Source organism: Pongo pygmaeus, chromosome 4 (genome assembly GCF_028885625.2).
Source record: "Pongo pygmaeus isolate AG05252 chromosome 4, NHGRI_mPonPyg2-v2.0_pri, whole genome shotgun sequence".
Lineage (NCBI taxonomy): Eukaryota > Metazoa > Chordata > Mammalia > Primates > Hominidae > Pongo > Pongo pygmaeus.
In genome coordinates, this window is record NC_072377.2 from 172,775,113 (window position 1) to 172,797,764 (window position 22,652).

Sequence of the window (22,652 nt, forward strand, 5' to 3'; positions counted from 1 at the left end):
ACTTCAGCAGCTACACTATGATATTCCCTTAAAAAAAAGAAAATTACAAAAATATCCAAAAGCCCTACTTTTGGGTTATGCAGACTGCAACTATACTTTCCTTCCAGACATGATGGATAGTTGTTTCCCTATAAGAGGCTGCACCTTGTGTGAGTGTTGGAGAGAGATCTCTGCTTTATTGGCCCTTTGCACGTTGGGAAACACAATAAAAGAGGTAAAGTGCTTTCCAGTATAGGAAAGGAGAAATAATCCCTTTCAAACTTGATCAGATCTATCTAAAGGTAACCGACCAGGAAGGAGAACTGACCCCATTTCACATACAGGTGCTTTAAAATAATTTCACAACAGGTAGTTAAAATGTAACTATGCTGTGCTGTCAATCACATCTCGTCCTTCTGGATTTTAATGCTTGTTTTACTTGAGGGAAGATGATATTTGAACATTCTATAGCATCCGTCAACAGGAATGCACACATGGTTTCAAATAAGGGTTTTCAGCCTTCTGAAACCAATTACTTCTGCCTAAGTAGAAATGCCAGAGCAGAGATGTGTCAGCAACTAAGAGGATAATTAAAAAAAAAATTAAGTATACAAAATGATGTCAGAAAACAACAGAAATTGTGCATTCCTGCACACGCATGTACACACATGCACATGAACAAATCTTTTTAAGAGGTATTTCAAAAAAAAAAAAAAAAAAAGTCTGTGTCAAACAATGTTAACCCAGAAAGATGCAGAAATGTCAGAGACATTACATGGGCAGGACTTGCGGTTGGCATTTGGCTGTCAGCGGGGGAGGCGTCCTCCCCAACTAATTCCTCAGGAACCTCATGCTGAGGCTGTCTACAGGGAAGGGAGCAGAAAGGGAGGAGGGAGAGAACAGATATTGCCTATTATGTTTTTCCTTCCCAGCTGGAGAAGGCCTCAGCTGTGTCAGACTGGGACTGCTGGTGATTTTTCTGTAGTTAGAGGGAAACACAAAACGAAGAGCGGCCCACTCCCAGCTAACGCTGATGGTGAGCCCACCTCTCCTGATCATTAGCGTTGCTGGCACAATTGAATGCAAGCCAGATCATCTCTTATGGAGACCCGGCAGTACCTCACCTCAGTCTGTGAGTTTTCTCCATGGGAAGGTTGTGATGGAGTCTCTGGGTAAGGATGATGGATGTGCATGCAGATGGGGTTTTGCAAGCACCTGTCCTCACTGACAGGGTAGTTGGAGTATTTACTTTAACCCTTCAGCGGGTACCAAGGGAGAGATGGGAGACTTGACGGTGAAACTATTTGATTTCGCACCGCAGTTGTCTTACAGTAGTTGTGAATTCTTCTCACTGAGTCTAATTTCTAATTCCTATCAGGTTGTTGATCTGAATTTTTTTTGCTACCTTCATGATATCTGCCAGGTATTTCATCAGAAAAAAAAAATTATGTGAAAATAGATATAAATATAAAATGGAATTTATTAACTGTAAACATCTGTTAAGTCAAGCATCCTGTGTCTATTGCTGAAATACTCTTTCAAGTGACTGTGTCTGCATCTGTCACATTTTTTTCACCCTCCAGAGACCTATTTGCGGTAGCTCTCTGTGTACTAATGAAAACGTGGGATTGGCTTTACCCTTTATTGTAGCTTGGTGTTAAGACATTTTTAAAATAGGCAAAAGGAAGACAGGGGAAATGATCCATTCTGTTAGCTGAATTTTCTTCAAAACATGGATTAGTCTTGCTGCTTGTATGTGATATTTAGCATGCTGAACAGGTTTTTGTGGAACTCCTGGTGTCTTCTGCTGCAGGTGGCTGGGTTTGTTGACAAATCTTCAGGTGTACCATTTGCCTTCAAAGAAGGTGCTGCTGTCTCATCAGTATAAATGGAGTGGTAATAACCCCTCACTTTTATAGGGCAACGTATATTTTACAAAGTATCTTCACTGTATTATTGAGTTGCTCTCATTTTATTAGGACATCAGCCCTGTGTGGCAGGTATTCCAGTTGTTACTAGCTCCATTTTTTAAACAAGGAAACTCAAGGCAAAAGACTCATCCAGGGCCACACCGTTAGAACTGGACATGTTGGTATTTCAACCCACTTCAGTTCTCAAGCTTTGTTTTCTTATGTATATGAACTGTGGGTAGTATAGACACAACCAAACAAACATAAGTTGCTGTTTCCATGTTGTATGATATATATATATAATATATATATATATATATAATCCCACTTCCTTTTTGCTTCCTTAAGCCACACTAGGCACAGTTATGATGCAGAATGTGTTTAATTTCAGCATGCCCCACCTCTCTTTTCCACAACTCAACCCCACAACACAAGCTCATACACACACTTCTGTTGCTCCCTTGGTTTAGGAACATGGGTTCCTGAGATGCTATGGGTTTCTCCTCATTTAAGGAGAAAATCATCAGTAAATCTGATAGAATTTATAATACCTCTCATGAGTCCAGAGAAAACAAAGTGATGGTTCCACAGTGGTGCAATTTCATTTACCTTGATCTGAGTAGAAGAGATATGAGGCTCCGGGAGGAAATCACCTCATCCTTTGAAACCCCACACTTCAATTATTTCAGAAGTTGGGAACAAGGGCATGTATCCCCAGAAGCTAGGGAGGACAGATGCCCTCATGGAGACTCTGTGTCTTCTATTTCAACAAGCATAGTGTTCTCTCAAGAGTCTGCCAATGAGAAACCTTGAGAACTAGGAGCAGCTCACCAAGCACCTGGGAACACATTGTAGGACAACTTAGATAAGCACCACATGATCCAGGGAGACAAGGTCATCCCTCCCACTCCCACCCCCAGCTTTGCTCCAACCAAGGCCATATTGCCAAACATCTGCATTCAGTGACCAGTTGCACTTGGCCACTGGTTCTTTGAGAGAACACAGGGTGGGTTTTAAATTGCCCTGACATAGACCCCCATGAAATCATGTGAGACATCTCTTTCTGGGTTTTCCAAATATGCTTGGCAGTACTTTCTTATACACCTTTTCTTTCTTTTTTCTTTTTTATTATACTTTTTAATTTTATATTATATTTTTTATTTTTTTTATTTTTTTTATATTTTTAAATTATACTTTAAGTTCTGGGGTGCATGTGCAGAACGTGCAGGTTTGTTACATAGGTATACATGTGCCATGGTGGTTTGCTGCATCCATCAACTCGTCAGCTACATTAGGTATTTCTCCTAATGATATCCCTCCCCTTGCCTCCCACCACCCAACAGGCCCCACTATGTGATGTTCCCCTCCCTGTGTCCATATGTTCTCATTGTTCGACTCCCACTTATGAGTGAGAACATGCAGTGTTTGGTTTTCTGTTCCTGTGTTAGTTTGCTGAGAATGATGGTTTCCACCTTCATCCATGTCCCTGCAAAGGACATGAACTCATTCTTTTTTATGACTGCATAATATTCCATGGTGTATATGTGCCACATTTTCTTTATCCAGTCTATCATTGATGGGCATTTGGGTTGGTTCCAAGTCTTTGCTATTGTGAATAGTGCTGCAATAAACATACGTGTGCATGTGTCTTTATAGCAGAATGATTTATAATCCTTTGGGTACATACCCAGTAATGGGATTGCTGGGTCAAATGGTATTTCTGGTTCTAGATCCTTGAGAAATCACCACACTGTCTTCCACAATGGTTGAACTAATTTACACTCCCACCAACAGTGTAAAAGCGTTCCTATTTCTCCACATCCTTTCCAGCATCTGTTGTTTCCTGATATTTTAATGATCGCCATTCTAAGTGGCATGAGATGGTATCTCATTGTGGTTTTGATTTCTCTAATCTCATATACCCTTTCTTTTGCTTCAGAAAGAGAACAAGGGGTTTCACATTACAAGAATTCTTTGTTGGAACAATTTTAATATTCTAAAGTCTTTTTCTTAGAGCATTCAAGTATGCCTTGGTTACCCTGTGCCATGGACAAATGCCCTTCCACTTCAGCCACAGTTTACCTTCATGCATCTGTCAATACACAAGTGCAAAGTGATGTAGAATCTACCAGAGTTTGCACTGTGGGGTTGTCTTTTATACTTTCCTTTTTAAAGTAATCCTGAAAATCTCTTAGGAAATTGATGGAGGGTGTGTTCATAAAACCTCACAGTGTCAGAGTTGGAAGGCAGTCTAAATTGCATGTGGTCCCTGTAGTCTCATTATGATGACCAAGAAATCATTTCCCAGGGAGGCTGAGATTTGTCCCAGTTTACCGTGATGGTGACTGTGCTGCATATTTTCTGTTTGTCCTTCACATTCTTTCATTCCATCAATATCTTGCCCTCTGCCCTGGAAGCTGACCCTATAGACTGGATCTGTGGGTGCTCTATCCTCTAGCTGATTACTGGATTGGCTCAATGGGAAGAGATCAAAGATCAGAAGATAGAAGGTGGAAGAGAGAGAGGCAGGGGCACTTCCTACCAGCTTCCTCCTTGTCATTGTGCTATAGCCGGCTGTTTTTCTGTATCTGAGACAGACATTCCCAGGTAGCCCTCTCCATACAGTCTTCTCTTTCTGGGTTCTTCTAATCACTTCCACTTTTTTTTAGCTGTAGATCATTGCATGTTAGCTTTTATAAGCACTTGCTAGTTGTTAGGATTCACATTCTGTACATGGAAACATTTATTAGGACTCTGGTTCTGTAAGTGAAAAAATTCGCTGATTTTCTTGAGCCATGCACACTGCCATCACTTCTGATTTCCAGAAACCTTGACCACAACTGTTTAAATAGTCCCCTTATTAAACTCTCTTATATTGCCAGGTTTGGGTGTCATCTGCTTTCATGCTAGGACCTTGATTGATACAGAAACAGCTAAAGCTAAAACTATAGCCCAGCTAGTTCTCTGTCTCCTTAACCCTATTCTATTTGCTTTTACACCATACTGCTTTTACTATGGATACCTTGATACTTTGAATAAATAATAATTGTTTCATAAACACACAATTTTGACAGTAGATAACAGTAGCATGCAGTGGTTAAAAACATAGACTCAACATCTTGGGTTCAAATTCCAGTTCTGACACATACTAGATTACTTAACTAGCAAGTTGCTTAGGCTTCAAATCCCAGTTTTGACACATACTAGATTACTTGGGTTCAAATCCCAGTTCTGACACTAGATTACTTAAGTAGCAAGTTGCTTAACTTCTCTGTGTCTCAGTATCCTCTTTCATAATAATAAGGCTATTGTGGAGATTAAATCATATCAGTTCCTTCAAAGAACTTACCACATATGAGAGTGTTAAATGTTCATAAGTGCTCAGCACATGGCAAGTGCTCCATAAATGTTAGCTTTTATGAGTGTTGGCTGTTTGTTAGGACTCACATTCTGTACATGGAAACATTTATTAGGACTCTGATTTTGTAAGTGGAAAAATTTTCAGATTTTCTCAAGCCTTGCACACTGTCATAAAATTTCATGAGGATAAAGTCATCAGTTCCCAGGAACACTGAAGAGTTACAGGGGAAGTGGGGAGGCGCAGGTAAGTGGGGGTATGTATGAGTCACCAGAGGGACGTGAGGAGAGATGGGAAAGGAATGTAGACAACATCATGATGGACAAGCCTGGATGTGCCGGGAAGCTCTAATCCACCTGGGAGGGCTGTGAATCAGTCCCCTTCCAGCAGGGTAGGTGTCCAGTTTCTGGCTGGTTGACCTGGGAGGAGGCCACGGAAGCTGTTGCCCCATCAATCTATTGTTGAGAGATACAGCCATGAGCCTGGATATTCGTACAACAATAATAATGCAAGAGCTAGTTCACAAAGGTGCTGACAAACCCCACCTGGAGACAGTATTTCTTTAGCTCCAAAGTGTGAAATAAAGTGTGATTTTTTTAAAAAACATAGATTCTGTTTTTCAGATATTGATTCTTTTTTTTACATATTTGATGAATATTCAGAAATGTGAAATTGATTATACTTGAGCATGGTCTTACTTGAGCTTACTAGAGCGGTAGCTGTACTTAAGCTCTACATCTCTGGGTAGTCACTGTGGGTATTTGGAGAGAGGAGCTAAATGTCTGAACTGACTTATTCAAGTAGAATGCTATGCCCAGCTCTTCACTGGTTAAAACTCCGCATGGTACATTTTATCCTCAATGGCTTTGCTCCTGGTCTCCCTAAGGGTGCAATAAATTGTGACTTCTCTTACCTAGAACCAGTCTCTTCTCTCCTATCATTAAATAGGGCACTGTCACATGCCTCTGAAAGAAAGAGAAATTAAGTCATCCCCTCCTTTGTTCAGGATGGTGACACTCTCTGTTATTACTTTATGTCAGGCAAGGAAAGAATTTAATACACTGTTGGAAGGCATTGGACATAGGAGGAAGTGCATGGTGCTCTGTGGCCTCTGTGGTTAGACTTAGGCCCTAACATCCAATTGCAGGCAATTGAGGCTTCTCCCACTTGTTCCCTTTCTCCTTGTTTTCTCTTTTGCCTTTATTAGAATTTTTATTATTGGCCTGATTCTGATCATTGGTAATTGTCCCTAGAGTGGACAGCCAGTTTGATTTAGGTAGACTTGTAAATAGGTAAGTGTCAACAACAGGTTCCACAAGCAGCTGCCTTCTTATTGTTGTTGTTGTTGTTGTTGTTTTGAGACAGAGTCTCACTCTGCCACCCAGACTAGAGTGCAATGGCATGATCTTGGCTCCCTGCAACCTCTGCCTCCTGAGTTCAAGTGATTCTCCTGCCTCAACCTCCCGAGTAGCAGGGATTACAGGTGCCCGCCACTATGCCTGGCTAATTTTTGTATTTTTAGTAGAGATGGGGTTTTACCATGTTAGTCAGGCTGATCTCGAACTCCTGACCTCAGGTGATACGCCCACCTTAGCCACCCAAAGTGCTGGGATTACAGGGGTGAGCCACCGCACCCGGCCTTACTGTTCCGTTCATGTCCTGCTGCAATGTCCATGTCCTTGCCCAACGAGTGACCCACTAAATGTCTCTGTGGCGGAAATGTCCAGGTCTACGGGTGACTAAGATAGTGAGTGAATGCCTTCTCCCATCTACACTTGCTGCTTTTCCTCTTCTGTCTTTTGTAAAAATGAATCCTACTCTGAGCAAGCTGTTGAAAAATAAAGATCATCCTCTGTCTCATCCACCATCTTCACTGTCAGTTTCCTCTCCCCTGCTTATTTTCTTACTTCTACTTTTGTTTTTTGTTTTGAGTTTCTAACATGCTATGTAATTATTGATTATGTGATTGTCTGTTTGCCTCTACCCATTAACATATAAGCTCCACCAGGGCAGGAAACTTGTTTGTGTTATTCACTGATCTACCCCATGAACCCAGAATGCTGTCTGATGCATGGTAGGCAGAATAAACGAGGAAACAAGTGTCCCAAAGAGGCCACACCAAGAAATTCTTCAACCTCCAAAAGAGACCCAACATTATATTTCTCCACATTGAGAAATATGGACTGCTATTAGAAAAAAAAAATCATCCTAAAATCATGTTCTATCAAAATATCAAATATCAAAAGGGAAAATATCAAAAAGGAAGTTTTGCTTTTTAACTGGTCATTGTTTTAGTTTTAAATTATTAATTTGAAAGCATAAAATGAAAACCATCAAGTAGCACTTACACAGACCCACAAATGGCTCTGCAGACCATGGATTGAGGACCAGAGGCCTAATGAGAAGTCACAGAATTCATCCCCAGGCCCTCCAAGGAAACTGGAATTTCTCCCTTCACTCCTCAAGCTTCTGAGCAGCCGTACAGAGCTCTTGTGGCCTTGCCATTCCTCATTCCATAGACACATTCAGCAATTATCATGTATCTGCTGAGCCAGAGATAGAAGCACAGAGATAGTGCCAGAAGGGCCACTTCCAGCAATATCGCTGATTGAAAAAGTTTCCTCAACTTTGAATCATCAATAAGCTTCAACCAATGAGCTATGAGTGCCACTGGAACCAGCAGCTCAGCTAGAAAGAATTAAGCAGATGCAGAAGCACTGCCTGACTTGGGGCTAGCCTAAGAAACACATAGTTCTTGATTCTCAGATGGCTCTTTGGAAGAAAAATCAAAGTGACTAATTTTTAGTTTCTTTCTCTCTCCTCTCTCTCTCTCACGTATACATGCATATAAACACACACGTGCACATGCATGGATACGCAGGTGTCAGGTTTTCTACAAGTGAGCTAAGACTATACCTGGCTCCTTAGGAGGACAAAAGATCCCCTCCTGCACATCCCCAAAGACCTTTATTTCACTCTTAGGTGTGGGAGAACTTATTTCTGTCTAATCTTCTGCTTTTCAACTGCGTAAAGCATCAAAGCTTCTTTATCAGGTAAGCTAAACTACATTAAGGATCAAAAAGAACACATAATATTTGTGATGGCCAATCATATTCTAGAGAGATGCTTCCCTCCCTTCCTCTCATTATTTTCGTCTATTTCTTTTGCCCATGTGAAACCCTGTGTGATTTAAGCAGCTGCTCCAGTCTGCAGTGCTCTGGTTGTCAGTTGGCAATGGTGAGGTTAGGCATGAAAAGCCAATTTTAGATATTCTCCTGGTATTGATCTCCGCTTATCAGAAAGGCTTTTGCTGTGCCAGTTCACTTCTGTGCTTAGGCAAAGTCTTTTACAGATTTACCACCACAACTTATTCAATCTATTATAAAGTAGCAGCAGCATGCAGGGCGTTTTTCCCCTTTCTTTGACCCAGTTTTAAAAACATCCGGCTAAAAATGCTTCATTAAGTTTACATAGAGGTTGCAAGGCAATCAGGATTACTCCTACAGTTGTGGCCAGAAGAATTTCTACAAGTCCTCTACATCTTCCGCTCCAAAAGCTGCTGTCTTTGGGGCTACAGAACATCTGCCATGTGCAGGAAATATTTTACCAAAATTCAATTGAACTGTCAGACTTTTTTTTTTCCACCCTTTATTCCTTTTCCATTATCACTGATTATCCAGCTTATAAATTCCTGGTTCACACTTTCTCTTTGACCTGACTTCTCCCTGTAGAGCAATTCCGGAAACCGGGACTGTGGCCCTAATGCACACACTATTAAATATTGGCACTCAAAGTCACAAGAGTGTATTCCAGCTCTCTTGCTGAAGGCAGCTGGTGCAAGGCTCACTGCTTAGCGAAAAATGTGGTCAAAGCAAGTGAATGCTTTAAAAGATCTTTTAAGAAGTTAATACTTGGGATACCTTGGTTCATATTCCATCCTGTCTGGTGTGGCCTTTTTATTTCTTACCTATGTGGACCATAGAGAGCACAACTTTTACCAACAGGCTTTTCCCAGTTCACAAGTCTAAGTCATTTCATTCCTTCACGTTAGATTCTTTATGCTGAGAGTTTCAAATGGCAGCCTCAAGCTCCCAAGCAATCAGCAAATGTCAAATGTCCCCAAGCACTGCAACCAGCTGAGATACTGAGCCACTGCCTGCTGAATGAAGATTGTATTATTCGTAGTATAATGTTTCTGGTGGGGTGGGGAATAGAAAAGTCAAAGAAAAGAAAAAAAGATGCTGTTCACAGACACAAGCACAATCGTCTTCAATTGCCCAGCATTGTCTAAGAACCAAAGTCATTCTAACATCAAATCTGGGGAGAGTTTGCTAACTTCATTATCACTCATGCCTCGAATAAATGATAAATGGCAGTGCGCGCTTCTAACTTTTCATGAATTTGTTTTAATACCTAGAATTTTTCTTCTAGGTAGGCTGAACTTCCCTCACTTTAAACTGTCTGTTTACTTTAATTAAGCCTTCCTCCGGCTCTCCAACTTGTTGAGCTTGACAAGCATTAATTTACAGTGAGCATTTTTTTTCCTTTTTCTTTCTTTGATTTTTTCAACTTTAGCCCTCTCATCCTTGCCTGGCAAAGAACCCAATGAGTAACTGACAAGCAACTTATTACTAATCCCAGCTTTCTTCGTGGGAAGGTGTCTCAATCAATACAAGTCAGAATTTCCAAGCCACTCCTGCTGATAGTGTGCATTGGGTGTCTCTGTGTGGGCTTCTTAGCGTAGGCATCTCAGATAGGATCTGGCAGACAGGGAGATGCTGAAAAATTCTCAACTTAACATTCCAGCTGTGGCAAAGAGGGAAAAAAAATATACTGTTAGGGGTAAATTTGGGAGACTGCTGAGTCTTCCCTCCACTGCTTATACCCCAATTTTAAGCTACATGCTGCTATCCATTCTTTATGTCCTAGTCCAATTTGACTTCTGAAAAATTTTCAGTGACCCTCCCTTTCCCTCTACCACCCACAGTTAAGTAAGGTTCCTCGTCCCTGCTCTGAGAACACCATCTGTTTTTTCCATCATAGTGCGTCTTATATCCTATTTAAATTAACTTAGCAATTTAATTTAAATTGACTAGATTGTCAGCTCTCCAAGGAGTGAGAAAGCCTGTCTTATTGTCATATCTCACCTGGCAAATCGTAGCTTCTCAAGAAAGAGACCTCTATTGAGTATGATTTGTAAGCTCTGTGATCTGGAAGCTAGAGAGAGCTCCCACTCTTGCCTTTGTGTTTCAGACAGTGCATTGAGTTACACGTGGCAAATTTACCTGCCTCTTTAGATCTAAATAGAGCGCATTCTTAGGTGGAACAGGGGCACTTGGAGACAGTGGGCTGGTGAGGATTGACTCTTTACTGTCTCCAGTCTATCACCCGTATGCAGAGAAGATCAGGGCCAAGATGCATATTTATGATCTCTGAATGAATGTGCCTTCCCTACTTGCCCACGGGGAGCTCTCCCCTGAGTCTCGCCTCTGCCAGCCACACTCCTGTGCTCTGATGGATGGAGCTGACTGGGCAAATTGCTATGCTGATGAACTGCTCAGCTACCTGAGCAAATGTTGCAGAGAGATCTCCAGGGATATACCACATTTTAGAGAAGGATTCATCCCAGCCTGGGGTGAGCCTTTTAGCCCTTAGCAAGCTGAGTATGGTGGGGTAAGGAAGATGAAAGGACTACAGTCTCAGTTCTCACTTTTCTGCAACCTGAGTGCCTGTCCTTGGGCTGGTGAGAAGCCTTATTGCATTTTTCACTCCTCCCAGAAAGTTATTCAAATTGAGACCTAGAGGTCTGGGTGTCACTATGCTCACTGAAAGAGCAAAATCAAGAAGCTGAACGGAAAGCACTTAAAGGGAGGATGCATTACCTTAAAATACGCAGATGGAAAACTGACATTATTGTCAATGTCAGAAGTCACCTTTCTGAGTAAACATTTACCTCTGGGCAAATGCAGGGATGTGTTTCTTTCCGTTTACAAATGACTGGGTATGCAAATGCAGGGGGTCAGAGTTGTGCCCCAGAAGGTGCACTTGTCTTCTTTCATCTATCCATAATGAGGAACATGCAGGAATCTGTCAAAAAAGGCATCATGGGCTTGATTTGTACCTTCTAAATAGAGGGGATTTCAGTGTTAAATCTGCCAGCTGGTTTTGTGCCTAAGTATTACATCAGTCTCTTGTATGATCTTGCATCCTGTGTAAAATGCAATATTTTGGCCTAATGGGCAGGATTAGCACGAGCTGGGAAGCCATAAATGAAAGTTTCTTGTTTCTAGAGAGCAAGTTAGAGCTTTTATATTATCTGCCGCGGAGCTCGGTGAATTTAAATGTATCTCTTGGGCTTTGGTAATATTCGTGTTAATGTCAAAATTGATCCCATTGTTATTGAGATGTGTGGTTTCTTCAGGCCGAAGATGCACAGAGCCTGTTGCCAGGGCTGATGAATATATGCACCGGACACATTCTTTCTAACCGTTTCTCAGAACCAAGTGATGTTGTCATGTTATCACGGTGCCTGCTACCATATTCTCTTCACAGGTCTGCATTTTTCTGTAAATCGCTTGTAAACTTAATTGATATGTATTGAAGACCTACTGTGTGCCTGGCATTTTGTTTGACTTTGGGGATCAAGCAAACACTGTTGCAATAGTGGGCAAGATCTAGGCTCTTTTCCCATAGGATTTATCCCTAGAAACACAGAGAGAGAGACAATAAAATAAATGAACAAGCAAAAATATTATAACTGAATATTTATGTTACTGTTATGTGGACAAAGAGCAGGAAGAGAGAAGAAATCACGATGAGGGGAGCCACAGGATCAGCTGATGACCAGGTGGTATTTAAGCTCAGACAGGATGAGGCGAAGCTCACCTTGAAAATAGAGAGGGAAAGAGCTTTCATGACAAAGGAATTAATATGTGCGAGTATTCTAAGCTGGGGAAAAATTTTACATATTTAGAGCATTAAATGGAGCTAAGCATATCTAGCATAAAACAAGGGGACACAGTGGGATGATATGGAATTAAAGAGACTCCCGCAGATAACAGATCACACAGGGCATTGTAGCCATGGCAGAGTTTATTATTTTATCAAAAGTGCAATTAGAAGCCATCGAGGGATGTTTCTTAGTTCAATTTATGTCTTTACAAAGTATATTTTTACATCCATTCAAATGGCTATTATCAAAAGAATTTAAAAATAGGAAATAAGTGTTTACAAGGATATGGAGAAAGTAGAATGCCAGGCATGATGGCTCATGCCTGTAATCCCAGCACTTTGGGAGGCTGAGGTGGGCAGATCACCTGAGGTCAGGAGTTCGAGACCAGCCTGGCCAACATGGTGAAACCCCATCTCTACTAAAAATACAAAAAAATTAACTGGGTGTTGTGGTGCATTCCTGTAATTCCAGCTACTCGGGAGGCTGAGGCAGGAGAATCAGTTGAACCTGGGAGGCAGAGGTTGCAGGGAGCCAAGATCGTGCCACTGCACTCCAGCCTGGGAGACAGAGTGAGACTCCATTTCAAAAAAAAAAAACAGAAACAAAAAACAAACAAAAAAAAAACTAGAACCCTCAAGCATAGCTGGTGGGAATATAAAATGATATCATTGCTGTGGAAAAAAGTGTAGTGGTTCCTCAAAACATTAAACGTACAATTACCATATGATCCAAATCCACCTCTGTATGTATACTTGTCAAAATGAAAAGCAAAGACTCAGACAGATATTTGTACACCCATGTTCATAGCAGCTTTATTCACAATAGCCAAAAGATGGAAGCAACCCAAGTGTTGGTCAACAGATGACAGAATACACAAATGTGGCATACACATACCACAAAATATTATTCAGTCTTAAAAAGGAAGGGAATTCTGACACATACTACAACATGGATGAACCTTGACGATATTATGCCAATTAAAAAAAACCAGACATGAAATGACAAATATTGTATGATTCTACTTCAATGAGACATCTTAGAGTAGTCAGATTCATTGACATAGAAGATACAAAGGTGGTTACCGAGGACCAGAGAAATGATGGACTGCAGGGTTATTGTTTAATGGGTATGGAGTTTTGGTTTGAAAAGACAAAAGAGTTCCAGAGATGGATGGTGATGATGGCTGCCCAACAGTGTGAATGTACTTAATGCCATTGAATTGTACACCTAAATATGATTAGAAATATAAATCTTACATATACTTTAACACAATAAAAGAAAATCACTATATTTTATGCTAGATAGAAAGGAAGCAAAAGAATAATAGGGAAAAGAGAAGAGGCTACTGCTCTAGTTTATTATTAAGACTATGATCACTGAGTGGCAATAGAGAGGCAGAGAATCTCAGGATTTAAAACATTTTAGAGGAAGAGGCTGTAGGACTTACTTGTGGATAACATTCCAGTTCTTTGTATTTTGAACTCTGATATACTTGAAGTCTGTAGACCACACTTGTGGGGGTAAAAGACTGGCAAAATCCCTTTGACTGGCAGATGTGTTTAAGCTTGACATCTTGGTGCATCACAAGGAGAGCTTTATTTTTAAACTCTTTAGTAGTCTTGGATGGAGTATAGGAGTTATTGCTGTTGACATGTGAATATTTGCCTGAACTGTCATACAGCTCATGTCTTGAGATTTGCAGTGATAACTAGCATGTGGCTAGAGTTGTTCATTCTCTCCCTTATTAGTAATGCGCGTCTTCCATTAGCATATGCAACTAACTACTCCAGTTCCCCTGTGCTGTGTTGACATTCCTTGTAATGATTTATTATCCAGGCTAAATAACCCTCAATATGAAACAACAAACATGCCTATGTTTGTGTTTTCCAATGGTTTTGTTTTCCCTTTCTTGCTTCCACATAAGTTGATAGTTCTTTATGTGATGATTACATGCTATAGAAACAAGCAATGGGAAAGCCCACTAGAAAGGTTAAGAATGTTGGTAAGGTTTATTTTTAAACAATTGAAAATCCACCAAACTTAGTGACATCCCCCATTAGTGCCTTGGAATTTAAAAAAATAATGTAGATTATCAGGAAAATGTTTGTTGTGTGCAAACACTCCATATAAGACTTAATGATCTATGAAAGGGCCACATTTGGGCTTCCTGTGGAGCCTCCAAAGGCCTTAGAAGCTTTATTTTATTTATTTGGGATGTTTCCAAGATGATCTCAACCATCAGGAGCACATAATGGTTATGAAGTGGTAGAGAGTGGTGGTAGGGATCCCAAGCTCTTAAGTTAGACTGCCTGAAATTATATCCCAGCAAAGCCACTGACTATGTGACCTGGGAGGATTTACGTAAGTTCCTGAGCCTCAGTGTCCCTCTTCTATAAAATGGGAACATTAGCCATGCCTTTCTCATGAGATTCTTGTGATGATTAAGTCAGATAATAAATGTAAAGCTCTTGCAACGATGCCTATCTTAGAGTAAGTTCTCAATAAAGGTTAGCTGTTATTGGAAGTTCTCAGCCTCTGTTCCCTGTAACTTGGGAGACGGGATGTATAGATAAGAAGGAGGAAGATTCTAGAGGGTGCGGCTCATGGTCACTTTCTTCCCCCCATCTCCTAAACAGCAGCCCTGTTCTGGGTATCAAAAATCTGAAATAGTGTTACTTTACAGTTAAATCAACAGAAAATTGTTCAGTTGATGTTGAAAACTATGGAATCTCCTTTTTAAAAAGGTGACTTTCATGATCCTCCTCTTAATGCTCTCAGTTTTTGTACTCTCTTTAGTTTTTATTGACATCTCTGTCATGGGGCAGCTCATCTAGACAAGTTTATTGGAGGCAAATGATAGTGATGACTATGGTGCTTTGCACACAGATTGTCAATAACAATCTGGTTGTTTGGGGAGCACTTAGAGATGTGGTTCATGCATGTGTGAACCTTGTCAGTGTACGTTTTGTGCCATTTAACTGATAACATTTCATCCTCACTCACTCTAGTCATTTTATTTTGTACTGAATGTATGTAGTTACATTTTAGTCACCATGATAACATTTAACATCATTTTGGACACTGGGGCCTTTTCATTGGCTAATGATAATTTCTGTATGTTAACATCACAGAAAACCAATTGCATTAGATTTTATCCAGTTAAACTACCTTACCTGGCTTACTATGGCAGTTTTGTTTTCTTTGTTTTTCTGTCCAGTCGACACTTAAAAACTAAACTGGTTATTCTTGCCGCAGGCTTTTCCCCGATAGAAAATTGTTATTGATGTTTTGTAAGTATCATATTCCATTCAAAGGTAAAAGGCTCCTTCAACTTCCCATTTTTCCTGTGATTTTTTTCTATACTGTGCCTGCAAATCAACACTCCTGGGCTCAATTAATATATGTATTTAGCCACTGGACTTGCAGAGAAGTGATCAAACTTGAATAGTAATACCCAGGCTATTGCCTATGAATACAAGGATTGTGTCCATTGAGGGATGGCTTTCAAGACAATGGCCAGTGAACCCAGGATGCCTGTGAGATTATTAGAGCTTGGTGTGGGTCTAAACCTGAAGTTTGCTAGTTTTTTTTTTCCCCCAGTAAAGACAGAGTTTGTTGTTCACTAAATTCACAATTGTATGGCTAGAATGTTCACATGGGAAATTCAAAGCTACTTTCTATCTTCCCAGTGTCTAGTGATCCCATCTGCCAGAAGTTTATTTTCCCAACATGTGCTCCAAGGACCTAACACATTGCATCAGGATAGCACTAATATTTGTTGAGTTCTTACTATGTGTCAAGCCCTCCAGTCCTGGCTGTGGAAAGAGTGATGAACAAAGGTAGGCATGGCCCCTACCTCATGGAGAATCCATTCAAAGGATTGGAAGAGGGAGTGATGTAGTCGTGGGAATCAATTGGGCAGAACAGCAAAGGCTTAGTGATTAAGAATGAGTATTCCAGACAAGGAAAGCAGGATATACATGACTCTATGGCAAGTTAGACAGGTGGGGAACGGGGAGAAGTTACAGATGGCTGCAGCCAAGGAAAGCAAGGTCCAAAGTGATTCTGGAGAAGTGATAAGAGCCAGTCCACCTAAGCAATGTTAGGAGCTTTGTCTTGACTTTTTATACCAACCTTAGTGCAATAATAGGTACTATTGATATTCTTTTTCCAATGTTTAAGCAAAAGTGGTAAACTAACTTCATTCCTTACTTAGGAAGCGGCAGAAGTGGGATTTGAACCAGAAATTGCTCTTGTAACCACCACGTTGCACTTCCTCTGTAAGATGCATGCCTAAAATTTTTATGGAGTTTTGACTCACAGCATTATTATCCAGTGTCAATGTGGTCTTTCTATAGGGTCTGTTACATAAGTCTGCCATTGGTTTGCTTTTCATTAAAAAGAAATCTAATTTCTGGAAGAGTAAACGGGATACAACACAGTAAACTTCTGAACAGCTTTGGTTATCTGTACACTGAATCCTGGATCTCTAAGACTCAGAGGGAGGCTTACAATGAGAGTTTGAGGGCTGTTGGTCCCACTGGGCAGGACCATGGCTGAGAGAGGATAGTACAGCTTTCTTAGCAGGTTCCAAGTTGTAAAGCCCAAAATTAGAATTTAAAGGAGGCAAAAATTGTATATCAGAAAATGTTTCAATGCACTCAAGGAATAAAAATAACCTGAGATTTAATATGAAGAGAAGAAAGAAGAGAATAAAAGAAGAAAGTAGAGGGGAGAGAGAAGAGAGAAAAAGAGAGCAACATCACTACATTATAAGGCTACTTCAGTCGGTCTCTCCCTCTCTCTCTCTCTCTCAACTTTTAGTTTGAAGCTAAACACTCGATAGATTAGCCCAGCACTAAAGAAAATGCCCTCTTTTATGTGTGAAAGCTTGGTAATTGCTGCAGAAAGATACTTAGTGGCTCCTAATATTCATATAATCACATTAGTTTTGAATCCTACCTCAGCAGAGGATGTTGGAATAATCCAATTCGTGCCTGTTTACCTTGTCTGTGTGTTCACTTTTTTTTCTAGTCATTTTATCTTTTCCGTTGGACTCAGTAGGTGCTAGCAACAAAGCTACCCCAGTATCTTAGAGAACAAGTCAAGTACTAATTCAAAAAGGAAGGAAAAATAGTAGATTTAAATGTTTGAAGAAGAGTAGGGTTTTGTTTGTTATTTTGTTTTTGCTTGTTTGCTCCTTTGCATTCTTGGTAACAATTGAAACAATTCTATGGCTGTCATCCTACGCTACTAAAATTTTCTTGGGCAGTTAACATCTCAATTCATAGGCAACTGTCTCATGACCAATCCTCTCTGAGCTTTGAACATATGGCTGCGTCTGATGGCTTCGCTGATTTCACCAGGGAGAGTTTTAGAAGATCTCTATTTGAGGGGGCAGCCATTACACAGATGAGTGATACACTGCTGGAATTAATTATTGTTGCCAAGTTTAAGGATTGATTCATTCTCAACTCAGAGCCAAAAACTCATCTTAAAGCTGAAATGTTTTTGATTTGCTGGGTCCAGCTCCCCTTCACAGACTCTCTAACCTAGCACCATGTGTGTTTTGCTGTTGAGGGTGAACTACGTATCCAAATGCCCTAGTTTGAAATGCGCTTTCTAATTATATAAATATGGTGGCCATACAGTACCTGGGATTTATAATTAAGGATGATCTTACCTTGCAACTCCAGGCTTCCTTTTTTTCTGTGAAAGCTTCCTTTCTTCTTGAAATGAAAGTGGCATTTCAGCCATCTGTTGTGGGCTGCTGTCAATAAAAGAATCCAATCACATTTTACCCACATGATTCTGCATGAATAATAAACTTGGTCTTTATAAATTAATGTGTGTTCCCTGGAATTTAGGAGTGCTCTTCAATATTTCTGAACTTTCCTAAGATGAATACCACTTGAGAAAATAATATATCAAAAATATTATATAATAATTGCTGGAATTGAATGGAGAAAAGTGGCAGAGATTATGGGTGAAAGCTACAGGTCAGTTTTGGAAATCTACCTAAAAGCATGTCAGTTGGAAGAGCTTTTTTCCCTGACCAATGTATCACTGTCAGGACATCACACTTATGGCTTGATTAGCTTTTTTAGGCAGCATGGCTCTCTATTCATTGTGGAAGTTATCCCAGTGGGCATTCTCCTAGGTTTCCCTGGGGAAAGGGTACAGGCCAACGTCCCTCATTTTATGTTAGGACTTTGAAGTCTGACGTTTTCAATTACATACCAGGCCCAACATTTTCTTTGAATAAAACACTTACCAAGTATCAGACCCACTTTTTTTTTTTTGCAGTTTATAATACAAAAAGTACCCTATTAATAGTTTGCTTCATATAGATTGTCACCATGCCAAGTTTAAGCACCTGTAATAGCCAGGCTTGCATGTTAAATAGAATCAGTATTCTGTTAACCAGAAGAACAAATAAAACCATTCTCAGTTTTCCATATGTTTAACCTCCTTGAAACTACTGACAGGTCTTTTATTTTGGAAGTATATTTTACAGGGAAGGAGACTTCCTAAATATGATTTAATTCTTTTCTTTCCTCCAGAGAAATAGGATTTAAAACTTTGTACTTGTACCCTCCAGAAATGGCTCAACCAAACAGAGTCAAAATATCAGAGCAGTGAAAAAAGATGCTATATTGTTTCAGACTCAAGATCTATCTCTTGTGATAAAGAGATTTAAATTCTCACTGCTCACCAAGCAAGAGCCAATCTGAGCCATGGAATATATTGAAATGATAGAATGCTTTCAAGTTTAGCATTTGTGTGTGTGTGTGCTCCATGGTTGAAAATTCTGTTGGAGAAATATGGTTAGACTATTTTGACAATTTTTAACCTGCTTAAATTGGATTTTTTAAAGTGCACAAATTGATGTTCTGCCTACTTGGAGAATGTTTTAAAGATATCAAGACTTCAAAGAAAAACAGTGAGAGTAAATCAGATGCAAACATCCCTGTATCCATCCTAGCAAAATTAGTTTAGTATTTCCTAGGGCAATGCTAAATTAGAATGATGCTCAGGCATTAGGGCAAGTACCACTGGTAATCATCGTTTTTGTTATGGGGTGGGGGGTGGCTGAGAAAAGAAAACATATTTTCCTATCTTGTAGGAATCACCAAATGGCATCAACTTCATAGATATTTTCTGAGGATACAATTGAGAATTCTTAGTGTCCCTGCTACTGTCATAGATAATTGTGTCATTTTCAAGTCTCTTGGAATTTGGGGTGTTGGGTGGCCTTTGTTACCCTTGTTGTTCTTTCCTGTCCTGCTATTTGGTCATCAGATATCATTCTCTCTCTTATTGCAGGGTAAATTAGGTTCTGAAAATGGCAACGAGTATTAAGACACGATTTCGGCTCCAGAAGCTGAAAGCATTTTTTTTTTTAAATGAAGCCAGAGAGATGGAGTGATCTGCTTGATAATAAAGCTTAGCTTTAATGCCAGCTCCATGCTGTTACAGCATATTACTAAACAGCAAGAACTGTGGCACAGATGTTGTGGCGGCCATATTTTACACCATCCAAAAGGTCATGTCGCTTGTTATTACATTCAGAATCAATATTAAGTGAGCGTTCCAAATTTCAGCTGTCAGTTGAATTTATTGCTGCAAACCAAAGCTGAAGGGTTCTCGACTGTGATTCAAGCAAGCTAACAAATTAACTAATATAAGGGCATGCCTAGAAGATGCAGGTGACCCACATGCCAACAGCAAAAGCTTGGTTCTTACATTGCTGCAAGAAAGAGCTGCTCCAGCTGCCAACCAGAAACAATTGTCATCTCAATAATAAAAGGGAGGAAGGAAGGGAGGGAGGAAGGAAGGAAGGAAGGAAGGAAGGAAGGAAGGAAGGAAAATTAATTCTCAGGTGGAGTTAATTCAGGTGAATGAGATATCCTGAAGGCAGCTTCTTGAGATAAAGTATGATGTATGCATATCTATCTGACAATGCTCAAGATCACAGTTAACACCCCTTAGAGTTTACTTGCATTGCCAAATTAGTCCAAAGATCTGGCCACCTACCCTTACTCCATAGTCTTCTTTAGACCTAGACATGGATGCACTGACCCAGGTGCTAATCGGACTATCCTTTTTATCTCACCATGTATCATCTCAACAGCTACATTAGGGAGAGTCTTTCTTATAATCAGCTCTAGAAAAGGTACACAAATATCTAATAGATGAACATCCATTTAATTCATACATGGATACCCCAGGTTGCCTAAGATGGTTTATTAAATGGAATTTGAGAATTCCAAGTTAATGAGAAGAAACTATAGGTAATATCCAATCACTAGGTCAAGAGGGGATGACGAAAGTCTCAGAAATGCCATAACAGTGTATTCTGTGCACAATGGTGGATGAGTAGGAATTTTGAGGACTGTCAGCAGCAAGCCTAAGTCCCCATGCCCATGATTTTCTCTGAAATAATTCTCAAAACATATCCTTAAAACTGTCTACGTCCATGACAGATTCCCTCCAGTGCATCTGTTAAGACAGTGAGTGTCGCCCAGTTTGCAAGTGGTCCAAGGAATGCGCTGGGGCTTCTTTGGGTGTGAGGTTTTTTTTATTTTTATTGTTTTTGAGATGGAGTTTCACTCTTGTTGCCCAGGCTGGAGTGCAATGGCGCAATCTCGGCTCACCTCAACCTCCACCTCCCGGGTTGAAGCAGTTCTCCTACCTCAGCCTCTCAAGTAGCTGGATTACAGGCATGCACCACCACACCCAGCTAATTTTGTATTTTTAGTAGAGATGGGGTTTCTCCATGTTGGCCAGGCTGGTCTGGAACTCCCAACCTCAGGTGCTCCGCCCGCCTCGCTCTCCCAAAGTGCTGGGATTACAGGTGTGAGCCGCTGTGCCTGGCCAGGGTGTGAGATCTTACAAGACCACCTTGCAACAAGTAAGCAGGAGGAAACCAGATTGTGTGGCCCTTGTCGGATGGAATTTCTCTCAAGAATCTCCCATCACAGTTGGAAAAAAATATCCTGAGATTTTGTACAGATAAATAAGTCTCCAAACTGCTGGTAATGCGAACTAGGTTTAACTGGGGCCCTCAGCTCCCTGACAAAAGCAGGACTCACTTTTGGGTGTTGACTCTTATTCTGCCTTCTGTTACAAACGCCAGTTATAATTTTTAATTGACTTTACTAGAAGTGTTTAGGAAAAAAATCTGTAATTCTAATAAATAAGTACTTCAGTCAAGGACTATTCATTATTCAAGATTCAATAAACATTTTCTGAGTACCTACTCTGGGCACATTCTGTGTTCAGTGTTCTGGCATTAAAAAAAAAAATAAACAAGACATGGTCCCTATTCTCAGAGACTGGGAGAGAAACAGGCATATACGAGTGAATACAATGCAGTGTAGTCAGATGTAGTTTAAAATTCTGTTACCTTAGACCCAGCAGGTTTATTTCTAGGAATTTATCCAGAGAAACAGTGTGCAAAATTGTGTTTAAATGAATGTTAATTGTATCGTGGTGACTGGCAGCTAAATAGGTGCTCAATGACTGTTTATCGAGTAAATAAATATTATTTTGAACCATTTTCAAGAGCAGAGATGGGAAATTCTAAATGTAAAACAAAGAGGATTGGTTAAATATGACATCTACAATTAAAATAATTTGGAGGAATAAATATTTGTGAAGAATATTTAATGGCATTAAAAAGAATTCCTAAATATATTGTTAAGTGAAAGAAGCTTACAAAATAATGTATGAATTATGATTGTGGTCCTGTGAAAGGAAAAAAAAATCCACACACACACACAGAAGAGAAGCATTCTTATCCTATATGACTAAATCGAGTGATGGTTTGACTAAAAAAGTAAAGCAAGGAGTCATAAAATTCAGACTATATATATCAAATGTTTTAACTTAAATATAGAAAAATAGGCCAAGCATGGTGGCTCATGCCTGTAATCCCAGCACTTTGGGAGGCCAAGGCAGGTGGATTGCTTGAGTCCAGGAGTTTGAGACCAGCCTGGGCAGCATGGTGAGACCCCATCTCTACAAAAATACAAAAATTAGCTGAGCGTGGTGGCGTATGCCTGTAGTCTCAGCTACTTGGGGTCTGAAGTGGGAAGATTGCTTGAGCCTGGGAGGTCAAGGCTGCAGTTAGCCATGGTCACACCACTGCACTCCAGCTTGGGCAACAGATGAGACCCTGTCTGAAAAAAAAAACATGTATATATATGTATATACATATTTTTTTTTTCATTAACCTTATGCTACACTGATCTTAAGGGGCAGGGCCAACCTTTCTCTTTGAGTGTGGGATTGTTTCTTTCTTGCATAAACCACTCCCATTAGGCAGCATCTATGATTTTCTATTTCAGTTCTTTAAAATAGAACAAGAAATTAAAAGGCTTACGAAGAAGTCTGAATCCTGACTCCTTCTAGATGTTTACATGTTCCCCATCATTTTTTCCAGTTGTAT

At 40.1% G+C, this 22,652-nt stretch overlaps 1 protein-coding gene across 9 annotated transcripts in view; it reads left to right on the forward strand.

The window, feature by feature from the left end:
- Nucleotides 1-22,652, forward strand: part of TENM2 (teneurin transmembrane protein 2) — a 1,186,617-nt gene that overhangs the window by 681,724 nt on the left and 482,241 nt on the right. The window contains exon 1 of one of the 9 annotated variants that reach the window (XM_063665337.1): nucleotides 733-1,151. The exons of the other annotated variants lie outside the window; for them this stretch is intronic. Coding sequence (XP_063521407.1) covers nucleotides 1,013-1,151 — 139 coding nt within the window. The 5' untranslated portion in view covers nucleotides 733-1,012. Of the gene's footprint in view, nucleotides 1-732; nucleotides 1,152-22,652 lie in introns of those variants that run through there. 9 annotated transcript variants of the gene reach the window in all.